At 37.3% G+C, this 25,959-nt stretch overlaps 2 protein-coding genes across 5 annotated transcripts in view; both read right to left on the bottom strand.

Moving 5' to 3' along the window:
* furina (furin (paired basic amino acid cleaving enzyme) a) overlaps positions 1 to 10,949 on the bottom strand; it is a 122,982-nt gene extending 112,033 nt beyond the window's left edge. Inside the window, exons 1-2 of one of the 2 annotated variants that reach the window (XM_051899482.1) lie at positions 10,533 to 10,949; positions 3,599 to 3,923 (exon numbers count right to left, since the gene is read on the bottom strand). In XM_051899482.1, coding sequence (XP_051755442.1) covers positions 3,599 to 3,775 — 177 coding nt within the window. In that variant the 5' untranslated portion in view covers positions 3,776 to 3,923; positions 10,533 to 10,949. Of the gene's footprint in view, positions 1 to 3,598; positions 3,924 to 8,631; positions 8,794 to 10,532 lie in introns of those variants that run through there. The other variant, XM_051899483.1, reaches the window with a different exon arrangement.
* Positions 10,950 to 15,041: 4,092 nt separating this feature from the next.
* Positions 15,042 to 25,959, bottom strand: LOC127515604 (stereocilin). Of its 3 annotated transcripts, XM_051899444.1 has the most exons (23): positions 25,741 to 25,959; positions 25,016 to 25,182; positions 24,735 to 24,921; positions 24,531 to 24,646; positions 24,321 to 24,453; positions 24,058 to 24,240; positions 23,483 to 23,521; positions 23,238 to 23,408; positions 22,972 to 23,121; positions 21,609 to 21,667; positions 21,284 to 21,407; positions 20,930 to 21,012; positions 20,711 to 20,846; positions 19,299 to 19,495; positions 18,926 to 19,016; positions 18,678 to 18,837; positions 18,431 to 18,600; positions 18,194 to 18,349; positions 17,495 to 17,637; positions 17,255 to 17,403; positions 17,052 to 17,149; positions 15,315 to 15,462; positions 15,042 to 15,149 (listed from the first exon to the last, which is right to left on the bottom strand). In XM_051899444.1, the coding sequence occupies exons 1-23, from the start codon at positions 25,888 to 25,890 to the stop codon at positions 15,061 to 15,063; spliced, it is 3,099 nt and encodes a 1,032-aa protein (XP_051755404.1). In that variant the 5' UTR covers positions 25,891 to 25,959; the 3' UTR covers positions 15,042 to 15,060. The 3 variants fall into 3 exon arrangements, with proteins under 3 accessions (XP_051755404.1, XP_051755405.1, XP_051755406.1); XM_051899445.1 differs by lacking the exons at positions 22,972 to 23,121; positions 23,238 to 23,408; positions 23,483 to 23,521; ... (4 more) ...; positions 25,016 to 25,182; positions 25,741 to 25,959 and having other exon boundaries at positions 21,609 to 22,043; XM_051899446.1 differs by lacking the exons at positions 21,609 to 21,667; positions 22,972 to 23,121; positions 23,238 to 23,408; ... (5 more) ...; positions 25,016 to 25,182; positions 25,741 to 25,959 and having other exon boundaries at positions 21,284 to 21,570.

Genomic DNA, 25,959 nt, shown 5'->3' on the forward strand with positions numbered 1-25,959 from the left:
ATCAGTGTTTATATCTTAACTTTAAACTTTTATCTCAGTACTTCTGAGATAATTTGTATATTTGTAACACAGAAGTAACTACTGCGTGGTTCAAAACTGCTCTCTCTGGATCAGTGGCAGCACGAACACAGATTTTAATGTTCCGGTATGATTTTGTAAAAGGTTTAACAGACACGGGCAAATTGTTGTCATTAATAAAATAAGAACACGTGGGTGTTTGAATTGAGATTGCAATCTTTTTACGATTAATCGTGCAGCTCTACTACCATACGTGTTTTCATATCATTATAAAGTAATTAATTTGCTGACTAGATGCTGCATTACTGGAGAAAGAACAGCAGTATGTTTGCCGTCATGGCTGAGGCGACGCTAACATTAGCAGTACCTCAAGCGGTTAAAACAACATGACAAAAACAGATGCAAATCCAACCCAAATGTTTAATGTCACGATTGTTACCATCTATTTGAATGGATGTTTATGGTTTATATTCAACTGGTTGCTTTTATGTGTTCGTTGCATATTTAAAGCTAGTGACACAAGAAAGCAAACTGTATCGTCATGCAGCTGACAGAAACATATAAACAAATCAGAAAAGCATTCGATTTTTAATTATCGTCACTGTAATACATATTTTGTTTTGTTTCTAAAATAGAAGCAAATAAGGTGTGAGAGTATGCATACAATTTACATCTAATTTCAATATGACCTTTGTGTAGATAATATTTAAAGATAGCCATCTTTAAGCCTTACTGTTGTATATGAAAAGGTAACACTTTACAAAAAAAGTCCATTTGTAACATTAACTAAGGTTAATAAGAGTTTTGTTCACTGTAAATTTCAACATTTACTAATACATTTTAAAATTTGTTTCTTATAACATTAGTTATCGACCAGCGTGGTCCAACCTAGTTATCGGTAAAATCCACTATCGGTCCACCTCTAATGATTTTCTAGTCCCTACATATGGCTTGATATAACTTTATGGAATTTTTTTTTACCCATTTATGGACACGCTAAGCTTTTTAACAGTAGTAGTAATAATGCCAATTAATAGCAAGCACCATTAGTCATTTGCTGGTCCTAAAAAACCAATACCAGTTCTACCAATGATAAAAGCAGGAATATGTCTGTAGTAATGAACTTTGGTCAGCTGCGAAACCATCACTCAGTGACAAGTCGTCATGAATAAGCCATGAACCTAGGCACAGAAGCTGCATTTTAAAAATTGTGCACACGCGCTGCCTCGAAACGCTAAAAATGGCAGCGTTATTAGTTCATCTCTCAAGAGATACAGGACTGAATGCCAGCGTGGACCCTGAGGCATTCATTTTCAGCAATTACTAACCGCAGCATATTCAGTGCTCCCTACAAAGCACGCAGGGATCCATTCATCACCTGGCTTTACAGTACCATCTGGACACAGGTCTGTTTGCGTTTTAAAGTGAACCCATTACTGAAGGGTGGGCTGTAGTACACATCTAAATTAATCATCTAACCTAATGAATTGACTATCGACTGATATGTGCTTTCAATTACTTGTGGGGAACGAAAAATCTGATTAGTTTTGTCCAAGAGGAGAAAGTAGCAAAACTGTCTAATCGGAACAAAACCTACAAGTTCTGCATGTGTTAAAAAAAAAAGCGTACCTTGGTCAGGAAGTGAGGTAGCAGCTCATTCCACACAAGTCTACTGTCAAGGGGCTGTTACACGCTGAGAATATCAAATGACAACCGGAGAAAGAGGAAGATGTTTTATGCATTCCTTCAGAGAGAGCCAGAGCATTCAGACGTAACATGCAGGAAATGTTCAAAATTCATGATTTCCACAGAATGAGAGGAAGAAAAGGACAAATCTGCATCTTTACTAATTAGACTCTCATGGTACAGCTTTAAAAGTTCACTTCAAAGTCACATGGACAGTCAGTGTTTCAGACTGATAACCATATCTACTAACAGGACTAACAAACTGTCCCATTCATACAACAGAAGCGGCACGAACATTGTATAATTTGAATAACAGCATTTTCGCCTTTAATATGATTAAAGTTAATTTCAAACAACTTACACTACCATTCAAAGTAAGATTTTTTGGTCACACTTTAGTTTAGGGTCCAATTCTCACCACTAACTAACTATTAACTATGACTTTTGCCTCAATAAACTCCTAATTACTGCTTATTAATAGTTAGTAAGGTCATGTTGAGCTTAGGTACTGGGTAGGATTAAGGGATAATGGCCGTAATAAGGTATTAATATGTGCTTTATAAGTACTAATAAAAAGCTGTTCTTTCTGGTCATCAAAGAATCCTGAAAAAATGAATCACGGTTTCCACAAAAATATGACGCAGCACATCTGTTTTCAATATTGATAATCATATGAAATGTTTCTTGAGCAGCAAATCAACATATTAGAATGATTTCTGAAGGATCATGTGACACTGAAGACTCGAGTAATGATGCTGAAAATTCAGCTTTGATCACAGGAATAAATTACATTTTACAATATAAAAGTTATTTTAGATTGTAATAATATTATTACTGTTTTACCGTATTTATGATCAAATAAATGCAGCATTAATGAGCATAAGAGACTTCTTTTAAAAACCATTAAAAAAAACCATTACTGACTTTTGAATGGTAGTGTATGTAACACCAGAAAGTCTTATCACAAATGACACAACGTTATCTAATAAACCAGCCCAAACGAGGCACAAGTTCGTCTGTCAAAAATTAATTTCACCAACAGCAACTTTGTAAGGCACCCGGACTAAATGAATGGGACAAAATAAAACGAATGGGAGCAGCTCCAGTGGAGGACAGCGACTAAATCTACAAATTAAAGATGCGATACAGAAATATTACTGTCTATGAGAGAGGAAAAACATACACACAAGACAAGCATGTGCAGTGTTTGACGTGACAGATTAGATTTGCAAAGGTTCTGAAAATAAGCGAATCATTTTGGTGAATCATCAACACGTCCCTTGTTCATTACAGTAATCATAAACAGTATTTAACACTCTAAAATGACTGACAACCCTGCACTTAAAACCTAAACTGCAATTTGGACCTTCAACCCGTTGAACCCCAGTGAATTCCACTATGCGGAGAAAAATCCTGGAATGTTTTCCTCAGAAACCTTAATTTCTTTTCGACTGAAGAAAGAAAGACATGAACATCTTGGATGACATGGGGCTGAGTAAATTATCAGGAAATTTTAATTCTCAAGTGAACTAATCCTTTAATTTGCTGATAATTTAGCTACTTTTAGATAATTTAAAAAATAAAAAAAACTATGTTTGTCATTATTGTATTTTAAAGTCACAGTGAAAATAAATTTTATTGGACTTAAAACTAGATTTTATTTCCTTTATGGAAAAAAAAAACAAATCTTTTGATTTTGAGGTAAAATAAGACCCAATATTCTCTCTTTGCATTCTCTTTGACCTTTGCTGACAACATCGAAAATGAAAGCAGTTCATTAAGGCTTAACGCCTTTCGTTTTAAAAGGAACACGGATGCATTGCACATAGATGAGCAACCCAACCCAAGTGAACCAAACATACAAGAATTACTTGTTTGAACATATAGCACTTACTTTCCCGTGGTTTATAAAGCCATGCTTTGTAGCAATCCGGTTAGCTTCCTGCTCGCCCCCTATTATGTGGACGGCCCATGTGTTGGTGTAAACCTTCTGTCCAATGGATGGCTGTGGCCCAGAGGTCACGAGAATCAGTAGTGTACAGAGCGTCAATGAGGCAAGCCTGAGATCCATTAGACACAATGGAGGGAACCAAGGCAGGAGTTCCTAATGTCACCAAGTCCGTCAGCACAGCGGCCCACTGCTATACCCGTACTGCCCCTGGCACATGTAGAGACGGAGTTGAGGAAGAGAGATGGACTCGGAACGATTCAGGAATCACCTGGGGAGGGAAAAAGATGGAAGATCGCAGAATGAGTCATTTGAGTTGCAGGTGCAAGAGTATAATTGAGGATATGATTCACAGATGAGCCTTAATACTGTGGAACTGACTAACTAGTTAAAAACAAACAGCATACCCAAACAAAGATTTCCCAGTGACGACTAAATGCAGGTGTTTGACAATTCCAATCAGTTAAAGGACCTTAGTCATATTTTATTCAATGCAAATGTAAAAGAGGCTGTGAGGGGGTGAAGTACATTTCAATCAATGTCTATCTAATGTATGTATGTCTTTCCAAAACCATTTCCAGAGCACAAAAAAACGTTGACAGTGAAAATGAAAGGGCGTTCACACTGTAAGAGATGTGCAGGGATCAAGGCAATTGTTTTCAATATGAGTTGACAATTTGAGCTAACTTGAGCAACAGCAAATTCACGCAACTGTATGCTCATGGTCACATGTTCTGCCGCCTGATACAGCTGGATATTGTAGTTGAGTATGAATGCCTACGAGCAAGCAACAGTAAAGATACTTCTGCAACCTCAAGTGATTTAATCGCTATCCAGTTCCCCTTTAGATGCAACAAGATATACAACCATTGGTGGAAAATCATGCAGAGCCAAATGCTACCAGCAACGTCTCGGCTGCCGAAAATAAGCCAACAAAGTTTCAATTTCACAAGATCTTTTTGCTGAAAATGGAAAAAAAAAAATATGGAAGCTTCTATAAGTGATGTGCCATGTCATCATCTTTGCTGGTAAGCTACCAGTAAACCGGAGATGGGAGGGAGCAGAGCTGACTTATTCTTCCACAGAAATATTCATCAGTCCATGTTCGGTTTCACTCCAAAACCAATGTCCTGCTTCTCCTGTCTTATAACTAAGCAAACACTGATGCAAGATTCTTGTTGACTTGAGGCTCAACTTGCCATAAACTTAAGCCGGTGCATTAGGACAGGGGTTTTCAAAGTGTGGGACGTGCCTCCCCAAGGGGGCGCCAGACCATGCCAGGGGAGGCGCAGTGGTAAAAACAATTTTTAATTAATTAATGAATCATTAATCATAATTATAGCAGAAACAAGTGAAAAGAAGCAGGTTTTTGGACAAGAGACGTTATGTTTTTCCACTCCTCTGTTTTCGATCAGGGGCCTGTACCATGATGGTAGTTGAACAAACTCAGGGTTATAGGATTAGTTTCAAGTTGACAAAACCAAACCACTCCAATCCGGCTTTGTTGGTACCAATGATGCTGATCATCAACTTTCTCTGTCAACTCAGGCTTTGATCCTGAGTTTGTGGAGCGCGTGTACATGAATACGTGACATCAGTGGCAAACAGCCAATCACATGCCTTGCAACAGAAAGAAACTGTGATTTACTTCTCGCGAGAGAGTCAACGCAATTCAAAACTCTTTTGCTGAAGAAAATGAAGAATTTAAATGGATTCACACTAAAGAAGAAACTTGTTCATGAAAAAGGACAAATAAAAGAAATTATCTTGCTCTATCAGAGCAAGTGAAAATTGTCAAGTGTTTATATAGTTTATTATATACAGCAATACAGACTCAAACATGTAAGGTTATGTAGTCATTTTTAAAGAGTTATCTGTTGATTCTACAGCTTACATATGATCTGTATATATTAATGTTTAAAATAAATGCTTAATAATAACTGTTAAACTAAAATTGCTTGTGTAAAATGGATTAATAATATAGATCATATAATAATTATTTAAATATCATAAAATAATTCTATAAATCATTAAAGAAAGACAATTTCATCGTTAAATATTTGTTTTTACTATATAGTGATCTTTAATTTGGAGGAAGAGAAACTGGGGGAGGGACTTTATTGCGTTGGATGTGTCAGTGTCACTTTGCTCACATCTGATTGGTCTAATTTCGGTTTGAGATCTCTTACCCAGAACATAACCTGCCCCGGAGCAGGTTAGCTGTGGAGAGTAAGTTACTATGGTGATAAACACCGCTAAAAGCCAAGTCACTTTCATGGTACCTAAAACCCAGGATTGGCACAAACTAATCTGAAACTTAACTGGCTAGCCAGTGAATCCGGCTTCATGGTACAGGCCTCCGATCATTTTAAACTGTAAACTCCTGGAATGTTTTCAGTCCAAGGATCCAGTAAGTGAATGCATTCAAACGGTCAGTCCAAAACAGCACTAATGCAGAAAAAACCTGACCGATTTCATCAGAGGTGGTGGAGAGAATAGTGTATTTGGCCAGCTGTTTCTCATCAGACTGAACAACATCTCAAAATACCCAACCACTGCATTAGCATATGATACACAAACTACATCTGTCTGTTGGATAAAGCAAACCAGTGTCGCGCTAGTAAAGTTTTGATGGATGATGATTGTAATAAAGGTAGGGCTGCCCCTAATAGTTGACTAACCGTTTGACAAGAAATTTTAGCAGTCGCTTAGTCACAGGGGGAAAAAAATCCACAGGAATTGGTGAAGTCACGCAGTCTGTGACTGACAGATCGATAACAGTTGGTCTATGTGGTAATTACAGTCGGCCAGGACATCCAAACACTTGCTTATCATTCATCCACCTCAAATATGGCTTATCATCTGATACATGTTAGTAGTAGTAGCTTTACATGGCCGCTCGCTTTAACGTTAACCTCACTTACACTTAAAATACTCTGTAATTTTTGGTCATAATACATCTTTTGAGTCTGTGAAGAGTCTACTTTTATTTGTGCGCACACAATAACAAAACGTTGTGCTTTTGTAAAATAATGAAAGCAAACAGGGTGCGATTTCTGCAGTCTCTCTCTCAAACCGAAACTCCATGTAAACTTTCCTCACAGACATGAAAAATATATCTATAGAAAGCGAAATGTCTACTTTTAAATTAACCAATTTAAAATGGAAAACAACAAATTTTCTCAGGTTATGTAATCCGTACGAAACGTGCATATAGGCGCATCCACTACTGCGGAGATGACGAGTCAACATCGTCAACTTCATCACTGCAGCCGAAAATACAGAAAACACTAGTTTATCAATTAATTATTAAAATGTTAAAGCAGTCTCCTTGCTGTTTTTCCCTGGCGTATTCATAATCATTACATCTGCCGGTGCGCTGTAGCAAAGTTTGCGCTTGAATGCTGATTAGGGTATGTAGGCATTAAAGGCTCTTTATTATGATTTAAATGGTTTATTAATAAACGTGCGATTAGTCGACTAATCACTTAAAATGAACGACTACTAGTCGAGCAGAAAATCTTTAGTCGAGGGCAGCCCTAAATCAAGGTAAAGACGATTACAGTATATTAGGCACATGAGACAAAAGTGCGTGGGCGCAGCACTCTCGGCGCACTGATTGCTATTGAATATTAGTAAACATTGTTGGTTGGGGAGGCGCCATTGTGTACATTGTGTCAAAAGGAAGACCCACTGTCGGTGACTTTGAAAACCCCTGCATTATGGAGTGAAGCAGCGTATTCAATTCACCCTGCATTTTGTCCATAAATTTGTCTAAAGGTAGAGAAAAGCTGTTGTTGTTTTTTTCCAGAAACCATTTTCATTGACTAGTGGGATGAGTTTGGCTTGTAATAAAATTAATGAAACTAAAACTTTTGCTTGTTCTGAACAAGTCTGTTTATCTTCAGCAGACCTTTTTGATGTTTCATTGTACGTACTGTATAGGTGGAGCGATTCGTGCCGAGTCCGGCTGACCTGTCCACACCTTTAATGGCCTATTTCATAATCATATAAATGCTTGTCACACAGTCTCAATGGACTAAATGTGTTCTTTTTTGTGTAAACAAGAGGGGCAACTGAAATTACTTCTCACGATCTGATAAGTCAAACCATTGTCTGCTCACATTTTCAAAACAAAACAAAAAAAAACTGCTGGTATTTCCTTTCAGGACAGAGCTTTTACTCTATTATTCTGCCTAACAAATGTGTGGCACATTGCAGTGTTGGTTCAAATGACATGTCCCTGTTTACGTGCTCTTTGATAGACTACACTTCATTGAAATCTAAAGTCAGACGCATTACCTGTTCTACCACAAATTTGCCATCAGGAAATAAATTCTACTTTTAATTCTGAAACATTTTTACTTTTCTACAAATACTTTTGCAGTTTCGAAATGATTATGCTGTAGAAAAACCTTACACATGTCGTAACTAACTTAACTCTTGATGTTTTCATTGGAAAGATGCAATCAATCTGCATTTTAAACTTCAGAAGACTCAAAAACAATCCAAATGACAGAATTCAGGCTACATAAAGCCTGTAATTGTATTACGAGTTTAGTAAGACTAATTCAGCTTTACTGTAGTAAACAGCTTACAGCTGTTTTGATCACCACAAATCAGTAAACGCTGTTTATGAGAACACAGAAATATTGCTACAAATGTTTGACAACTAATTTACCTTGTCGGATCAATTTACTACACATGCATAAACAAATTCAGACTAAATATTATAAGACCATAACTTATAAAAAGTATTTCACAAGCATAAAACAATGCTTCAACAACCCCAAACCTTCTGTTATTGAGGAAAAAAAGAGAAATTAAAAATAAAAATAAGAATAACAGGAAAAGTTCAACAAAAAAAATCTGTTTACAAGCAAGTTCTTAACATGAACGGTGAATTATTTTCACTTATGTCACATTTCCCTACACAATGTTTTTATCAGGTCAAGAGAAGAAAATAAAACAATACTCACTTGAGCACTGAACGCGTGTCTAACCCAGATTAAGTAGGCTAAGCAAGAAGTGCGTAACTTTCCTGACAGCAATTTAAAGCTGTGCCAGCCCTGATCTCAAAGTACACCCACTCATGACATCACAACATGGTTAACACTTAACAGGGAGAGGAAACCGGCACAGAGACGACTGACAGTAAGTGCGGACCACTTGTTGAAAAAAAAAATAAAAAAATCAAGACAGGATGCAACTTGTGGGACTTTTAGAAGCACATAAGCCCATTTTATCTGAAAATTGAAGGGAAGCTAAATGTTATCAGACAGCTGTACATATGCAATCCATTACACATTTCAAAACACAAGTGAATGCTTTTTCCAAAGAGGAGACAAACTTTGTTTCCTGGCAAGCACAACGCTGGGATTAGTAATGGCTGAAACATTAGTCTCATGAGGAAAAAGAATGAAAGTGTGATCAGTTTTTAGTTAGGGGCTAATAAAAAATAAAAACAGAAACAGGAAAACATGCACTTAATAACAGCACTTTACTTCGATACAAATGATTTGTATATACTCCACATTACAACAAAACAGACAGATCATAGACCACACAAGCATTTCCAAATGGTACGCGGACACTTAAAATCAGAATGAAACTGAATTAGAGAGCAAAAGACCAAACCAAGTGGCATCTGCAAACAATTTATGCTTTTCTCCGAACTAATTTTCGGAGACATTTTTGTAATTAACTTTTAATCAACTGGTCTCGGGGTGATTTTCAGCATCAAAATTAAGTCTTCTTATTTTATTTGTCAAAAACAAGTCATGTCATTGTCAACAATCACTGAAGAAGATGGCTATAACACTCTAAAAAAAATTCTGGGTTAAAAACAAACCAAGTTGGGTTGAAAATGAACAAACCCAGCGGTTGGGTTAAATGTTTGCCCAAACTGCTGGGCAGTTTTATTTTTACTGTATTGCTTGCTTAAAATGAACCCAAAAAATGTTGGAAATTAACATTTATTAATATGTTTAATAAATGAACATTCATTAATAAGTGTAATTAATAATAATTAAACAATAAACATTTATTAAATTGCTTATTAATAAATGTTCACCTTTTGATTATTATTGTTGCCTCTAATTTTAATTTCAAACCTATTTTGGATTCATTTTAAACAATAGTTGCGTTAAATAAAACTACCCAGCAGGTCGGGCAAACATTTGACCCAACCACTGGGTCAAAAAACAACCCAATCACTGGGTTTGTCCATTTTTAACCCAACTTGGGTTGTTTTTAACCCAGAATTTTTTGAAGTGAAATGAATAATATAAGAATAGCAGTAAATAAGTAAAAATGACAGCAATATAAAGTTGTAATGCAAGTTTAAAAAAAAAAAAAAAAAAAAAAACTTGGTATTAACAAAAATAAAAAGCACAAATTTTAGGAGTGCAAACACTAACGGAGTAACAGATGGGAGGGAGGATGAAAACAAAAATGTTAACTTAACTTTGCTTAAGTGTTAAAATATATTTTGTACTCATTTAAAATCTAAAACTGAGAAATGTGTTTCATGTAAAATGTTGTTTTAACAATAAATATGAAAACCAATTGATATCCATATCGCAATGAAATTACGTTTTAAGTGTGTCTTAAGTGTCCAGATACTTTTAGGTGGAACTGTATGTTTTATTATGTATTGTATTTATATGTATTGTCTGTTTATAATGTAGCATCTGTGCACCGATGTGTCTTTTTTTTATTTATTTTTTTTATTCAATGTTAACAGACCAGGATATGTAGTCATAAAACATTCTTATGTGCTTCACATAAGTTTGTAGACTACTTACTCTAGTACGGAACTAACAGTTAGTCACAAGACTAAACCCATCTTCGTGGTTTAACTACTGAATGAATATCTTACCTCAACAGCATCAGCTTCTAATCTTCCGTTTCCTTGGACACGACGTAAATCCACTAAACCTGTCCGCGGACACGACGAAAAGTCCACCGTGTTTGACCGACGACGAATACGGTCCCAAAAACAAAGCTAAACTCGAGACACCGACGAAGTAGTGTTGTCAAGAGGACAGACGTACTGGACTGTCCTAAAGTCCACGCGCACTCATCTACTGTACAATAGGGAAACTTTGCGATAGGTTTGCTTGCTCTGTCTCACGTAACGCGACGCTAAGGCATCACTGAGACCCGGTTCGTCTGAGCCACCTTTGGACCGATACGCCAACATAGTTACGTACGCATGCTAAAACGTTTCAAAACGGCGGAATCAAGTAAACAAACAATATTTTAAAAATACACCTCTATCCAGGGACTGGACTGGAGAGGGTAGTCTACGTACTGCTACTCAGGAAATACGTCACTGATTTACGCAGTGAGAAGCGACGTCAGGACGCGTCCACTTGAGCGCGTCATGCGGTGTTTGATTTTGTTGCGCCATCTACTGGACACACATGCGCAGTTCACTTTAAACACACGATGCGTGCTGTGGTAAATAGTGAACAAAAACAAAAGGCTTACAGTATAAATATATTGTAGGCCTATGATTTAAGTGTAATTTATATAGGATTTATTAAAAGTTTGCAGGCTTGTATCCATTCATATTTTGTTTTACTATCTAGGGAAAACGAATAAAAACTGATAGTTTCCCTAAGACACCTTTATGGGGAAACAGATTGCTACCAATGTGTTATCAAAACAAAAATTTTAAGATATGGGCAAATAAGGGAATTACACATTTGGAGCATTGTTTCGATAAAGATGTTTTAATGTCGTTTGAACAGTTAAAAAATAAATATAATTTGAGTAATAAAGAATTCTTTAGTTATCTACAACTACGTGATTGTTTAAGGGTCAAAGTTAAAACTTATCCTAAGATACCTGATTTGACTTGTATTGAACAACTCTGCTATTCAGATAAACCACTATATAAAACCATCTCTAGAACTTACGAAGCCCTGATTTCAAATCGGTCTTTAGATGACCCTGACAAATCCAGAGGTAGATGGGAGCAGGATCTGGGGGTAAGAATTGATGGGGACCTGTGGGGTCAATTGTGTAAAGATGGGGTCACCTCAACCTTGAATTCTAGGTTTAGACTAATTCAATTTAACTTTTTACACCAGCTTTACTACACCCCATCTAGATTACATAAATTTAATAACAGTATTTCACCCCTTTGCTTCAGATGTGGTACAGAAGAAGGAACATTTTTGCATTCTACCTGGTTGTGTCCTAAAGTGAAGGTGTTTTGGGTGAAAGTATGTGAAAGTATATCACAGATTCATGGAATTGATTTTCCAGTGGATCCTGAGGTGTGTTTATTAGGTAATTTTACCAACTCTAACCTCCGAAATAGTCATGCTATTAAACTTACGGAAATTTTGTTAATAATAGCCAAAAAATGTATAGCTTTGAAATGGAAAGCAGACTCCGATGTGCCAATTGCACTGTGGTTGTCGGAGGTTTGCAGCTGTGTACCTTTGGAGAAGATCACATATTCAGTGAGGGGCAGGGGTGATCTATTTTATAAAATTTGGAACCCCTTTTTGAATTATATAAATATAGTGCCACATGACTTGATTTGATAGTTGTTGATTTTTTTTTTTTTTTAAACCGTTTTACATGTATCTCTTTTTGTGTGTGTGTGTGTGTGTGTGTAATTTATTGTTTATTTTTGGTTTTATTTTTCTCCTTTGTGTTTTGTCAGATGTTTGTTGTTCGTTGTTATTGTTATATTTGAAAAAAGCAAAATAAAATTTTCAAAAAAAAAAAAAAACTGATAGTTTTTCATGTTATGTAGTTACAACCATCTACTCAAACGACAATAGTGTCATTAATGCACCCCATGTTCACTTAATTGTGGCATGTTGATGAACTAATATTTTTAAAATTACATGTGACTATAGGAACTTGAAAAATTTAGACAGATATATATATATATTCGACAAAAATACATTATAATCAAAATTAAAATTAAGTATGGGCATGATTAGGATTCGTTGAATTATTTTTTCATAAGCACTTTTCCACTCCATATTTTCCTTTTGCAGCTTCCCCAACCTTCCAGACTTTAAAAAATAAATAAATAAATAATATAAAATTGTTTTATTCTGTATGGATGTGTATTTTTGCGGGGGGGAAACGCGCATGCGCAGTTCACATTCAAAGACACCGTTAAATCTCGCAACTGGTATTTGATAATTCTTCTTTATTTGAACAAAAACGTGATCATTGTACTCTCTGAGTATTTTTGCAACTTATTAAGCACAACAGCAGTCTTACTACTCCTTGAGTACGATGAAGAAAAGCAGCCCTTCAAGTTGGAATGCAAAAAAAGGCGGGTAAGTGCTTCCTCTCCCGCGCAGCCATCAATTAGATTGGGAGCATCTACCCACAGCTGACTTAATGATCCAGCTAATGAAGCTCCTGGAGCCCGAACTCATTATGGTCACGTCAGCTGGGATCACGTTTCAAAGTGTATATTTCATATTTCCCTTCTTGCTTGTCATTATGGTAATATTCAAGCATCGCTGGTTTGATGATGAAGACCAAAGGTCAAGCTATGTTTTATTTGTCAGTAGTCTTTGTGAAAGGCAATTCAAAGGACTGACAATTCATTATGTAGATGGACAGTTTGTAGCTAAGTGTATTTCATTATGAATGCATTAGAAACTTTGAAATGCTTTTGCCCCTTAACCCAAAACCTACTGTCTGCAATTCTGAAAAGAGCTATTCTTATTAGATTTGTTTGGAAAAGTCTTGGATATAAACCCAAAATTGATGCATTTTCATATAATCCACTGGGGGGAAAAAGGAATTTGACTTTTTTTGTCCATTTCTGAAGTGTCTGATGAATCTGTGTACAGTATACTACCATGTTTATGGGGTTTAAAAGGACTAAATGATTGGAAAAGTCCTGCATACACCGATCAGGCATAACATTATGACCACCTTCCTAATATTGTGTTGGTCCCCCTTTTGCTGCCAAAACAGCCCTGACCCGTCGAGGCATGGACTCCACTAGACCCCTGAAGGTGTGCTGTGGTATCTGGCACCAAGATGTTAGCAGCAGATCCTTTAAGTCCTGTAAGTTGCGAGGTGGAGCCTCCATGGATCGGACTTGTTTGTTTAGCACATCCCACAGACGCTCGATTGGATTGAGATCTGGGGAATTTGGAGGCCAAGTCAACACCTCAAACTCGTTGTTGTGCTCCTGAAACCATTCCTGAACCATTTTTTCTTTGTGGCAGGACGCATTATCCTGCTGAAAGAGACCACAGCCACCAGGGAATACCGTTTCCATGAAAGGGTGTACATGGTCTGCAACAATGCTTAGGTAGGTGGTACGTGTCAAAGTAACATCCACATGGATGGCAGGACCCAAGGTTTCCCAGCAGAACATTGCCCAAAGCATCACACTGCCTCCGCCGGCTTGCCTTCTTCCCATAGTGCATCCTGGTGCCATGTGTTCCCCAGGTAAGCGACGCACATGCACCCGGCCATCCACGGGATGTAAAACAAAACATGATTCATCAGACCAGACCACCTTCTTCCATTGCTCCGTGGTCCAGTTCTGATGCTCACGTGCCCACTGTTGGCGCTTTCGGCGGTGGACAGGGGTCAGCATGGGCACCCTGACTGGTCTGCGGCTATGCAGCCCCATACGCAACAAACTGCGATGCACTGTGTATTCTGACACCTTTCTATCAGAACCAGTATTAACTTCTTGAGCAATATGAGCTACAGTAGCTCGTCTGTTGGATCGGACCACACGGGCCAGCCTTCGCTCTCCACGTGCATCAATGAGCCTTGGCCGCCAATGACCCTGTCACCGGTTCACCACTGTTCCTTCCTTGGACCACTTTTGATAGAGACTGACCACTGCAGACCGGGAACACCCCACAAGAGCTGCAGTTTTAGAGATGCTCTGACCCAGTCGTCTAGCCATCACAATTTGGCCCTTGTCAAACTCGCTGAAATCCTTACTCTTGCTCATTTTTCCTGCTTCTAATACATCAGCTTTGAGGACAAAATGTTCACTTGCTGCCTAATATATCCCACCCACTAACAGGTGCCGTGATGAAGAGAGAATCAGTGTTATTCACTTCACCTGTCAGTGCTCATAATGTTATGCCTGATCAGTGTATATCATAAGAGTGAAGTCTGTCGAAGGACCAGTTGTGAATTTTGAATAAACATTTACAAGTTCAAAAAAAAAGAAAAAAGCACAGATGAATTGTTCACAACAAGACCTAAAACATGCATTGAGAAAATAGGGTAAATTTTCATTTCATGTTGACTTTAAATAGATGCTTATAAAGTTTATTTGTAAATGATGGAAAAATGTTAGTTTTGTGTTTAATTTGACATTTAATTTTCAAAAGTAAGAATTCAATAAAGAGGAACAAATAAATAGCCTTAAGTTATAATCTTTATAATAGAATCCACAATGTACAGACAAAAAGTAATAAACATTTTGTAAAACTGCTGGCAAACCGTAATGATGGAGCCTGGTTCCTGCCTGCAGAGACAAACATATTTTTTAGTAAAATGACAGATTTATGACAGACCAACTATATGCAATTCTTTCTAACTATCAAATAAGGATTCAAATAACTGCATGACAGGAGGTAAAGCTGTTCTCAGATCAGCTGAGAAGAATGGTTTGAACCAGAGCAGTGCTTACCTCTGTGCTCAAGCATGAGTTCGCCTTCATACTGGGCCATGCCAAGTGCTTGTCTTTGTTCACTGTCTAATTCCGCCCACTGCTCCTCTGTCACGGCACACGCTTGTTCAGAGCTCAGCCAAGACAGCTGCGTAGCACTGAATACCACCTGAAATAATGAGACGCATGTCTGATGAACAATTGTTGGCAACGATTTGGGTTCTTACTTCCATTGATCTTTGGTTGGAAGCTAAGTCATTTCAGGTAAGTCACACAAATGCTCATTAAGACCCACTACAAATACTGTATATATTTCCATATCATACGATATTAATATTTATTACTATATTCATTTACTAATGGGGAAGGAAATGCTTTCCACATATTTGTTAGACCTTGAGAACAAATGTTAACATGTAAACTTGTTTGTTCACAATTAAACTAGTAGCTACCTTTTTGTTTAGGGCCCTATGAAATCCATTTTTTCCCCTTTTCCCTTTGTTAAATATGGATATTTTACTTACAAAAACCCATCACTTCACTTTAAAAGGCATTTATTAACTCCCTGGAGCGCCATTCACTACCATTATAAAGCTTGGAAGAGCCAGGATATTATTTAATATAACTCTGATTGTGTTTGTCAGAAAGAAGAAAGTCATATACACCTAGGATGGCTTGAGGGTGAGTAAATCATGGGATAATTTTCATTTTTGGGTGAACTATCCCTTTAACTGGATGATCCACAATTATGCTGGTTTGGGGTTCACCTGATTCTGCTCAGATGCTCTTCTTAGGGGCTATTTACATAAGATGTAATTGCATTCAAAAACAGCAGAATGCATGAGTTTCCAGGCATATTTTTTTAAAGTGGGGCTATTTTAATCCAGACATGGCATCTTAATGTGAAGCTAAATGTTTATATGAATGTATATGGCTGTAGCAGGGGTGCTGTAGATGTGAAGAATTGAGTATTCTGACACTGTTTTAATGTATAAACTGTCTAAAAGCGCGGTCATGTTTACCGTTTTTCTGTGAATTTTGCAGGAGAAATACAGTCATTTTAATAGGAATCCACGCAAATGATAATTGGGCATTAGGATTTCTCCATGCAGATTTCGCAAAGGGTTCAAGTTTGATGTGTGTATTTGGCACGTTGACCAAGAAAAAGCTGCTTGGTATGAAAGTGACGTCTGTATGATCTATGCTTCAAACAATGCTAAACTATTGACAATAGACAGATACGAGAAATAGACAAATATGAGAGAAAACACACAAAGTAGTCTACCTCACTAAGGATGTTAGGTGATTAAGTTAGTTGGCTTGAGAATATAAACAAAGTTATTCTTCTGGGACTAAAACTCCTCCTAGAGCTTCAACTCTACAACCTCAAAACTTGGGTCAGACCTTTAGACTGTTCTGGTTTAGTGTACTATATATCTTTTCTAACTGATCCCACTTATGGTTTTCCTAAAAATGAAAATTAAAAATACCATAGACTTACATTGATGGAATGTTAAAAAATTAGCTAAGACTGTTCAAAATTCACATTTAAACAGCCAGAAGCCTCTCTTTCTGATAGACTGTATTGCATTTAAAACATTCAAACTTTAAACTGAAAAACTTCAAGCTTCTTTAAAACTTCTTCAAAATTTCTGGTCTGGATTTCTCAAGCCAACTTCAAAGTTTGTCTCGACAAACTTTTTGAAGTATTACAATGAACAGAAGGATGCCAAAAGAAAACAAATATCCATCACTCACAGCCATTTTTCTTGGAGGTATCAAGGTTATTGCTGTTGGCGTCAGTCCTTCCACTTGCTCTTTTATAAGTGCAGACAATACCATATCTTCCAGCCCAGCTGAGGACAGAGAATCAGTTTGTCTTATTCTTTTTATGAGCCTGCCCATTTTGACGTGTGTATATTGTCCATTGAACTGATTGTAATTGAATCCACAGTCAGTACCTGCCAAAGTCCCAATCTCAGTGAAGACCTCAGAGCCCCAGCTGCTGACTGGACCAAAGCCCAGAGGACTGGATAGCCGTGACGTCAGCGCCTCGGTCTGCTGCTCTGAACACGGCAGTACCATCTCCCCCAGAAACAAAGCGGCCACGCTAATAGACACAAACACAACACAATGCTTTCAAAGGTTTTGAGGTGACACGTATTACCTTTTGGATTGTGCAAATTGATTTGTCCACTGACCTTAGGTTGAACGGGTCTAGACGGGATATTTCAGAGGAACTGAAGCCGCAAAGCAGATGTCCAAGGGAAACGAGCTCCACTACATCAAGTTCTTCAGGCTTTTGTTTCAGTCGCTTCATTATGCCAAGGACAACTGCTCTCATCTGTAAAAAAAAGAAAAACTAGAAGTGATGCACACTGCCCAGCCAAAAAAAAAAGTCACTGTTTGGATTTAAATAGGCAAAAGCTTAAGAGTCTATGATTGGATCATTATTGCAGTGATTATTATGTTTCTAGCATGTTATATGTTTGGCAACAGTTCTTCTAACCCTAATTGATGGAGTGTGTAGCTTTTCATTTCTTAAACAACCATGTAGGAAGATGTATCATGGCCATATTCCAGGATGACAATGTCAAGATTCATTAGGCTCAAATTGTGAAAAAATGGTTGGGAGGAAGCATGAAGAATCATTTTCACAGATGAATTGAAAGTCTTTGGGATGTGCTGGAGGAGACTTTACACTCCCATCTTGACTCTTGCATTGTCAATACAAGATCTTGACCAAAAATTGATGCACCTCTTGATGGAAATAAATTTTATGATATTTCCATCAAGAGGTGCATCAATTTTTGGATCATCCAAACAGCGACTTTTTTTTTTTTTGGCCGGGCACTGTATCTTCCCCATGTAAGGCTAATAATAACAACTGAAAAACATACTTTCTTTGCATTCCATCCATTGAGGTTCCCAAGATGGGCCACGACAGCCAGACTGGACAAATTGACCGCCTGTAGCTCTCTTTCCCCCATCTCGGTCACTATGCAGCCCAGTTCCAACACCTGCTCTGGTTTAAGCTGCTTCACTGGTTTATACACCTAAGATAATGGTTGTTGTGTGAGAAAAAATATTTAATAATCATTGAACAACTGCATTTGGACAAGAACAAGCGACTTAACTGGTCTGAGTTCCATCCAAAGTGCTTCACGTTGCTCTGCGTCAAGTGTGTCATCCTGACCAATGAACTCAACACATGTCTTCAGCTCCTTCCTCTTCATTCGATTCAGCTGATAGGACCTCCAAGCTGAGGGAAATGTCCCTTTAATGTCTGCACAGCTTGGGATGGGCCCTAATAAGCAATAATATATGATTTACCTTTCCAAAGTGGTCATAAAAAACATCTGATGGATTCTGTACACAACTCACCCCTTCTCATCCACCATCGACCTTTAATGATCCTATGGATGAGACCGTTCATCTTTTCTCGTAGTCCGTTAAGGTCCGAACAAGCCTTTCCCACTTCACTGTTTTTCCAACGCCACTGGCTCATCAGAACCTCTTCAACTGTGTCTCTACCTAAATCACCCTTGAAGGAAAAATGTAGAGATTCAATGTGATGAAATCCTGCACTATACCAAGCTTTAGTCGAATGGATAGGCTTGTGTTTCCCTTACCAGAGGTAGGGATTTTATCTGCTGAGGTGAAAGTGTGAACAGAAGTCTTCCCACATGCTCAACATCTCCAACTGTCCATGTTTTTGGTTCTCTTTTGCAAAAAAAGGGACTTTGTCAAATTCCCAATACAGAGAGATGGTCCTCACTGCAGAACACAAGATCCAGATCCAACTTCTCCCACTTTAGATAACCCTAAGCCTACCCATTTCCACTCCCTGGATCTGGATCCTGGATCTCATGTTCTGCAGTGAGGAGCTACTGAATACAGATGCAATTTGTATTTTGCTTGCACAATGAGGAACTCTGTTTTTTGCAGTTGAAATCAGAACAAAGAGGTTGTCAACAAAATGAAAATGGAACAACTTTGTCTCACCCCAGCATGCTCTTCTCTGTAAGTAAAGCTGATATTTGTCTGAATGTGTCAGAGGGCAAGCAATATTGTTTTAGCTCCTCCAGTCGTAGTTTCAGAGCCTCTCGGTCTATGCGAGCCAACACATCCCTGTCCAGGAAGGGCAGAAGAGGGCCGAGCATGTCCATGAAGGCCCCAGTGAGGCCATCTTCAGAGATGCCCTATCAATGGAGACAAAAAGATGGAAAAGTAGGAATTTTGATAACAATGTGTATTATCTAAGCCTGCACAATCTGATTGTTTGGCATATTTTACTTGGTTTACACTACTGTTCAATTCTTTGGGGTCAGTAAGATTTTTTTTTTTTTTTTTTTTTTTAAATATTAAGCATTTATGCAATATGTGCATTAAATTGATCAAAAGTGAAAGTAAATACATAATGTTACAATGTTACATTGATAAAATAAATGTTTCTTGGGCATCAAAACAGAATATTAAAATGATTTCTGGTAGATCATGTGACACTGAAGATTGGAGTAGTAGCTGTACAGGAATAAATTACATTGTAAAATATAATAAAGTAGAAAACAGCTATTTTAAATTGTAATAATACCTTGCAATACTACTTTTTTTTAATTCATTGGTAAGCATAAGTATGGAAGCTTGTTTCTGCCACGGAATAAAAAAATTTAAAAGATAATTGCGACTATCTCACAATTATGACTTTTGTCTTATAATTGCGAGTTTACATCTGCAATTGTGAGTTATAATGTCAGAATTGAGAGATATAAACTCGCAATTCTGAGAAATAAAGTCAGAATTGTGCCTAATCTCGTAATTCTGACTTTTTTCTTGCAATAGCGAGTTTATATCTTGCAATTCTGAATTTTCTCAGAATTGAAAGATAAACTTGCAATTGTGAGATTTAAAGTTCAATTCTGAGGGAAAAAAGCAGTTTTGACTTTAACACAAATATGCCACTATATCAAGCAATTCTGACTTTATAACTCCCAATTGCGATTTTATAAAAGTTATAATTGCAACATGTAAACTCGCAATTGCAAGAAAAAAAGTCAGAATTGTGAGATAAAAAGTTACTTTTTTATTTTTTATTCAGTGGCAGAAGCAAGCTTCTATACATAAGAGACTTCTTTCAAAAACATTACAAAAAAAGCTTTTGAATGGTAGTCAAAAACCCATCCAAACTACATCCATATAATCCAGATTTTTGGAAATGCATTTATGCATTTTGCAACAGTAAAATCGGATTTCAAGTTTTTTTTCTAAATCATTTGAAAATGAAAACACAAATTAGGTGACTTTTCCCCCCCTGTTTGAGATCACATTCAACTGGGTCACTGAAACTTTTAAGAACTCTTCCACTGCATTGGGTTCAATCATGAAATTTTAAACATCTGCAATGATTTCGCTCTTACGTGTACATTGATAGCTTTTTCTGCCAAGGCCGTCTGCTTGTGTCGTGGTAGCTGCAGAAAATCAATAAAGTGTTGTCGAACATTGTCCAGTACACTTATGAGTGAAGAGTTAGACAGGTGCTCCATCATGGTCAACCTGTGAGACAAAATACATCAATAAGACCCTGCAAGTAAAAGAACCAGCAAATGAGATTCTGGGTAGTCAACTGCTTATCTTACGGTAATCTTGCAGCAAATGAGGAGTCCAAGGTATTTAGATCAATATCAGGCCGTTTCCGTAGCTCCACCACAATGCATTTCCTCTGTTGAGAACATAACATCAATTTTGTTCATTTTCTCTCCCTTTGCATGTTTAATACAGACACGCTAATGTTCCTTTCCTAGTCAGTTGAGTCATATACTTTCATAATGAAAAACATTAGTGAGGCACATTACTTCAAGTACCAAGAGCGATGTTAAATCATTTGATTATACAGTTATACTACTTAATCAAAATATTATAATCTCTGCATTTTGCATTAGGACAGCAAAGGCTTTTAACGGTAATGTGTATACTAAAAAGATTATTCTTACCAAACCAGGTCTAAGTCCTCCTGGCAACTTAGTGATGAACTGCAACAATTCAGAGAAGCCTGACTCATTTACCCATAGCTTCAGCCATTCGCAGCTCATGCCACCTGCAATACGACCTAAATCTCTTCAGTGGGAAATAAACATTTTTGTATTAATGTTGTTACATTTCAAAACAATGCAAATAAAAAGACAATGTGATAGAGATGCTTAGTTCCAGACTATGATGCAAAAAAGATCAGCATGAATTTCCAAAGCAAAATACAGCTGGTGAGGCTAGTCAACCAGTCAGCAATCATAAAGTATAGTAATGCTTGATATCACTTACAGTAGTGACTGTCTTGTGATGTTTACGGTCCGCTGAATCATTCTGAACAGCATCTGAGCCTGTTGTGTCAAATACAACAAGTGAGTCTGAGAAACTGGATCCCCCTCAAGGTTGTGTCTGATACACTTTTGGCTGAGACAAAGTCTCTTTAATGTGGGTGATTATTAATTCATATTCCCTGGTGGAGGCTATTGTACCACATTAAGATCAGTTTGCTTGATAGCAGTTGAGGGGCTCAGATTATTAATTTACTGAAAGGCTCTTTTGAAGCATGACAAATAATCCACTAAAGAACTTGAGATCAGCTTTGTCTGGCAAGCGCAGTCGAGGGCACTGAATGTAATGTACAATGTGCTAGAACTGAATACCCAGTGATCCATAGTTTCTTTAAAATGCTTGTGTGCTCTTTTTACTTTTTATGCAATTAAGGGGGAAAACAATAAATATTTGTAAATCAAATATGTTTAATTTACATTTAAAGGGTTAGTTCACACAAAAATGAATTAATTACTCACCCTCATGTCATTCCAAACCCGTAAGATTTTCGTTCATCTTTGGAACATATTTTTAATGAAATCTGACAGATTTCTGTCCCTCCATTGACAGTCCACGCAACGACCCCTTTGACACTTCAAACTGTTTATAAAGAGATTGTGAAAATAATCTATATGAATCAAGCAGTTTAACCCAAATTTTCTGAAAAGACGTGATCGCTTTATATGATGAACAAATTGAATTTAGGCTTTTATTCACATCGATCAGCGAACATGAACAGAAGCTCAACAGAACCTGCTTGACATGCAAAAACAAACCTCATTGGTTCTTGTAGAAGCTCAAACGTGCTGCGTAACACGAGAATGAACCTCATTGGTTCTCTCACGTCAAGCGAACATGCTTGAGCTTCTGTTTACCACAATTGATGTGTGGGTTGATGAATGTTTATATGTGAATAAAAGCCTAAATTCAATCTGTTCATCATATAAAGCGATCAAGTCTCTTCAGAAAATTTGGACTAAACAGCTCAATTCATATGGATTAGTTTTACGATCTCTTTATGATCTTTTTGAAGCGTCAAAGTGGTAGTTAGTAGTAGACTGTCAATGGAGGGACAGAAATCTCTCAGATTTCATTAAAATATCTTCATTTGTGTGTTCAAAGATGAACGGTGTTTGTCTTACGAGTTTGGAACAACATGAGGGTGAGTAAATGATAACAGAATTTTAATTTTTGGGTGATCTAACCCTTTAATATTAACCAAGTCTCATGCCTCTGGCCAGTGTTAGCTGAAGGCTTACAATTTTCATACATCCAATGCAACAGTTTGTGAGCTACCAAACCCAAAGGTATGAAATTAGGGCTGTACCTGTTGATGAGACCAGGGCATATGCTTATACAGAGATAGGTGTTGAAGAACTGTCTCTCCATTTAGATCTGACATTAATTTCCTCAAGGAGATGAATGGAAGAAGACATTGCAGTTGCTGTGTTATATTTGCAGATGTGCGTTCCAGAGCCTTCAAACAAACAGCATGTTATTATGCACCAACAGACCAAACCAAATCTAATGTATAAGCACAAATGGTGAAATGGTGACTGTTTTGTGTAGAGTACAAGCACAAGAAGTTCAAACCTGTTGGAGGGCAGAATGGACCATTGCTCGATGAGCAGGTTGCAGGTCAGATAGCAGTAAACTCCAACACCGACAATCAAGTGCAGACTCGGGTACAACCAACTTTCTCAAGAAAGAAGGCCCCAAACCCGGGAACAATGGCTTCAATCTGCAGAGCGTGTTGGCACTGAACTAAACAGGATTAAGACTGTGAACACAAGACTCACTTAAAGTAAGTATCATAATTAGACTGGTAAACAGCTTACATTTGTTTCTTCTGCTATTTTGTTTAGTATCTGGAATGCCTGCATTAAAAGAAACAGAAAAGGTTTTTAACATATAGGTGAAATGTAATGCAGAGACTATATACAATATCATTCTATCAGGGTTGTGCAAAATTCAGAATTGAGAAATTGGGTTTCGCCCATTGGACCCTTTTCACAGAATGTGATGATGTGTTTGCTCATTTTTAACTTGACAAACAAAGTTTGTCAAGACACATTTAATGTTGCTTTAACAAAGCCTAAAATTTTATAGGTTTATAGGCCTTATGATAGACTGATATATAGATGAATAGAATGGCAAAAAAGCATTTATTTAATATGTTAACCTGTATCCCACTTTATTTTTTTACTGGCACTTTTCTATTCATACTGTTTTAATCCCTCATTTCTTTGATCGGACCTTTCACTTACCCTTCTTTGCTTTTGCCCTTCTTAAAAAAACACTCAAATGGTTTTACGTGGACTTAGTTATAAAATAATCGCCTGCTTAGGTTCAGGAATTTAATTTCTCAATTCAGTTCTGAATGATACACAACCCTGCATTCTAATATGCGTACCTGTGCAGGTGGGAAAGTTGGCATGCCCGGCAGAGTTACCAGATCCAACAACTCGTTTGAGGACAATGGGTCCAAAAATGTAGCACCCATTTCTGGAAGCATACCATGTAATGAGGCCATTGCTGAAGCTGATAAGATACTGGCATTTAAAGATTTCAGGGCCGTTCCAAGCCAATGCGACAGCTACGGATAAAAGAAATCTACATCAATAACACTTGAAACATTATTATGCAATGCACGATATCTATAAAATAAAGGCTCACTCTGCCACTTCCACTGACGTGTCCCTCTGATACACATCGAGCCAGCTGCTGCCACAGGACGGGTGAAAGATTTGATGAAGACAATAGCTGCTGTAAGTCCTCAGAGTTCAGGTAACATATAAGAACTCCTAACCTGTTGTGAGAAACGTGGTGTTTTTTCTTGTACTTGTTATTTATAAATGTCAACTGATATTGAACTTAAATTTGTACCTTGTTATGTTGTCACTCGTCAGGTTCTTCCCCCTGCCGAAAACAGTACGAAGTACATGGTGCCCCCTTGTGGCATCCAGACTGCTGTTCCCCAACATCTCGATTAAGGGCGTGAGCTGTAGGCCAAACATTCAGATGTTACTTTCAGCATGTGAAAAGTAAAAAAAAAAAAAGGCTGGATCCCCAGAAGGAGACGTTACTTACTTGTTGAGATGTGAGCAGCTGAAAGTGACTGACTGGGAGATGTGGAAGTAAGGGCAGAATGGAGCTAAGGAATAATGGAGGCCATGAAGGGACATCTCCAGCTTCACTGGACTGCAACAGGCGTTTTACGAAGGCTTGTTTTTGTGGAGACTTCATCTCAGAGCTGTGATCTCTAATAGCCATAAGTCTGGAGCGATTGAACAAGAGTTGAAATCATGATCACATGGAGAATTGATTATGATTATGAGGACACTGCTATAATTTCAATATGATCCACTTACACACTCTCATTGACCATGAGAGAGGCAGGGAAGGTCATAATGTCAGAGACAGACATGTATGGTATAAATTGGGAGAGGTCGATGAAAAGCTCTGGTGTGACACGTGGAAACTTGTGAATGAAAGCAGCTGTCATGGTTTCCATGGCCTCTTGTTCTTTTGGAGAGACCTGTGTATGACACCAGTTATACATGTACATATACTCCTGAGTAGGGATGCATGATAAATTGGTATTATTTTGGTTAATTGATGGTATTAGACAGTTTTTTTTTAATCAGTGTTAGATATTTAATTGTGCATGCACATTTTCCATATTTTTACATTTAGATTACCTTTACTCTCATCTAATGCTCAAAGTTATCCTTTAAAAACACTAATAATTTAGGTAAATGTAATCTTCTCAAACTGAATATATTTATATATATAAAGATATATATATATATATATCTTTATAGTGTTGCAATGCAAAAATAAATAAATAAATCAAATATTCGTAGCATTTAAATTGAATGATTTTGTATTTTACTGTTTACCTTTTTTAGGCAAAAACAAAAGGTCATTATCAGCCAGAATTTTAAATTCATTTCATAAATCATTTTAATTTTAAGTGAATCTTATTTGACTATATTTCAGCCACAACATGAAAATTATCAGTATCAGCCAGATATCACTCTTTTGGAATAAAATCTGAAATGACCTCAATCATGTAAAATGTTTTTTTGTTTACCTGTATAGTTTCCACTTGAAGTTGATTCCAACTCTGATGAACATGGGAAAGGAATCTTTTCACAGCATCTTTTTCTGCCGACAGAACTACACTGCGAATACTCTCTCTAGGCATCTGTAGGTACTCCTTGGAGAATATAAGTGTCAGCATTAGGCAAATGTGCACTGACAAAACAGAGCAGTTTGGCAAGAGACATCAGTAACAGGGCTTAACATTAAC

This window comes from Ctenopharyngodon idella, chromosome 7 (genome assembly GCF_019924925.1).
Source record: "Ctenopharyngodon idella isolate HZGC_01 chromosome 7, HZGC01, whole genome shotgun sequence".
NCBI classification, from domain to species: Eukaryota; Metazoa; Chordata; class Actinopteri; order Cypriniformes; family Xenocyprididae; genus Ctenopharyngodon; species Ctenopharyngodon idella.

Bases quoted from the DNA above. Each gene is read 5' to 3' on its own strand.
- LOC127515604 (XM_051899444.1), bottom strand. From the start codon at position 25,890: ATGCTGACACTTATATTCTCCAAGGAGTACCTACAGATGCCTAGAGAG. The intron at 24,454-24,530 runs GTACAAATTTAA...TTCTCACAACAG, and splicing joins ACGAGTGACAACATAACAAG to GTTAGGAGTTCTTATATGTT. The intron at 17,150-17,254 runs GTACTGACTGTG...CTCTGTCCTCAG, and splicing joins TGAGATTGGGACTTTGGCAG to CTGGGCTGGAAGATATGGTA.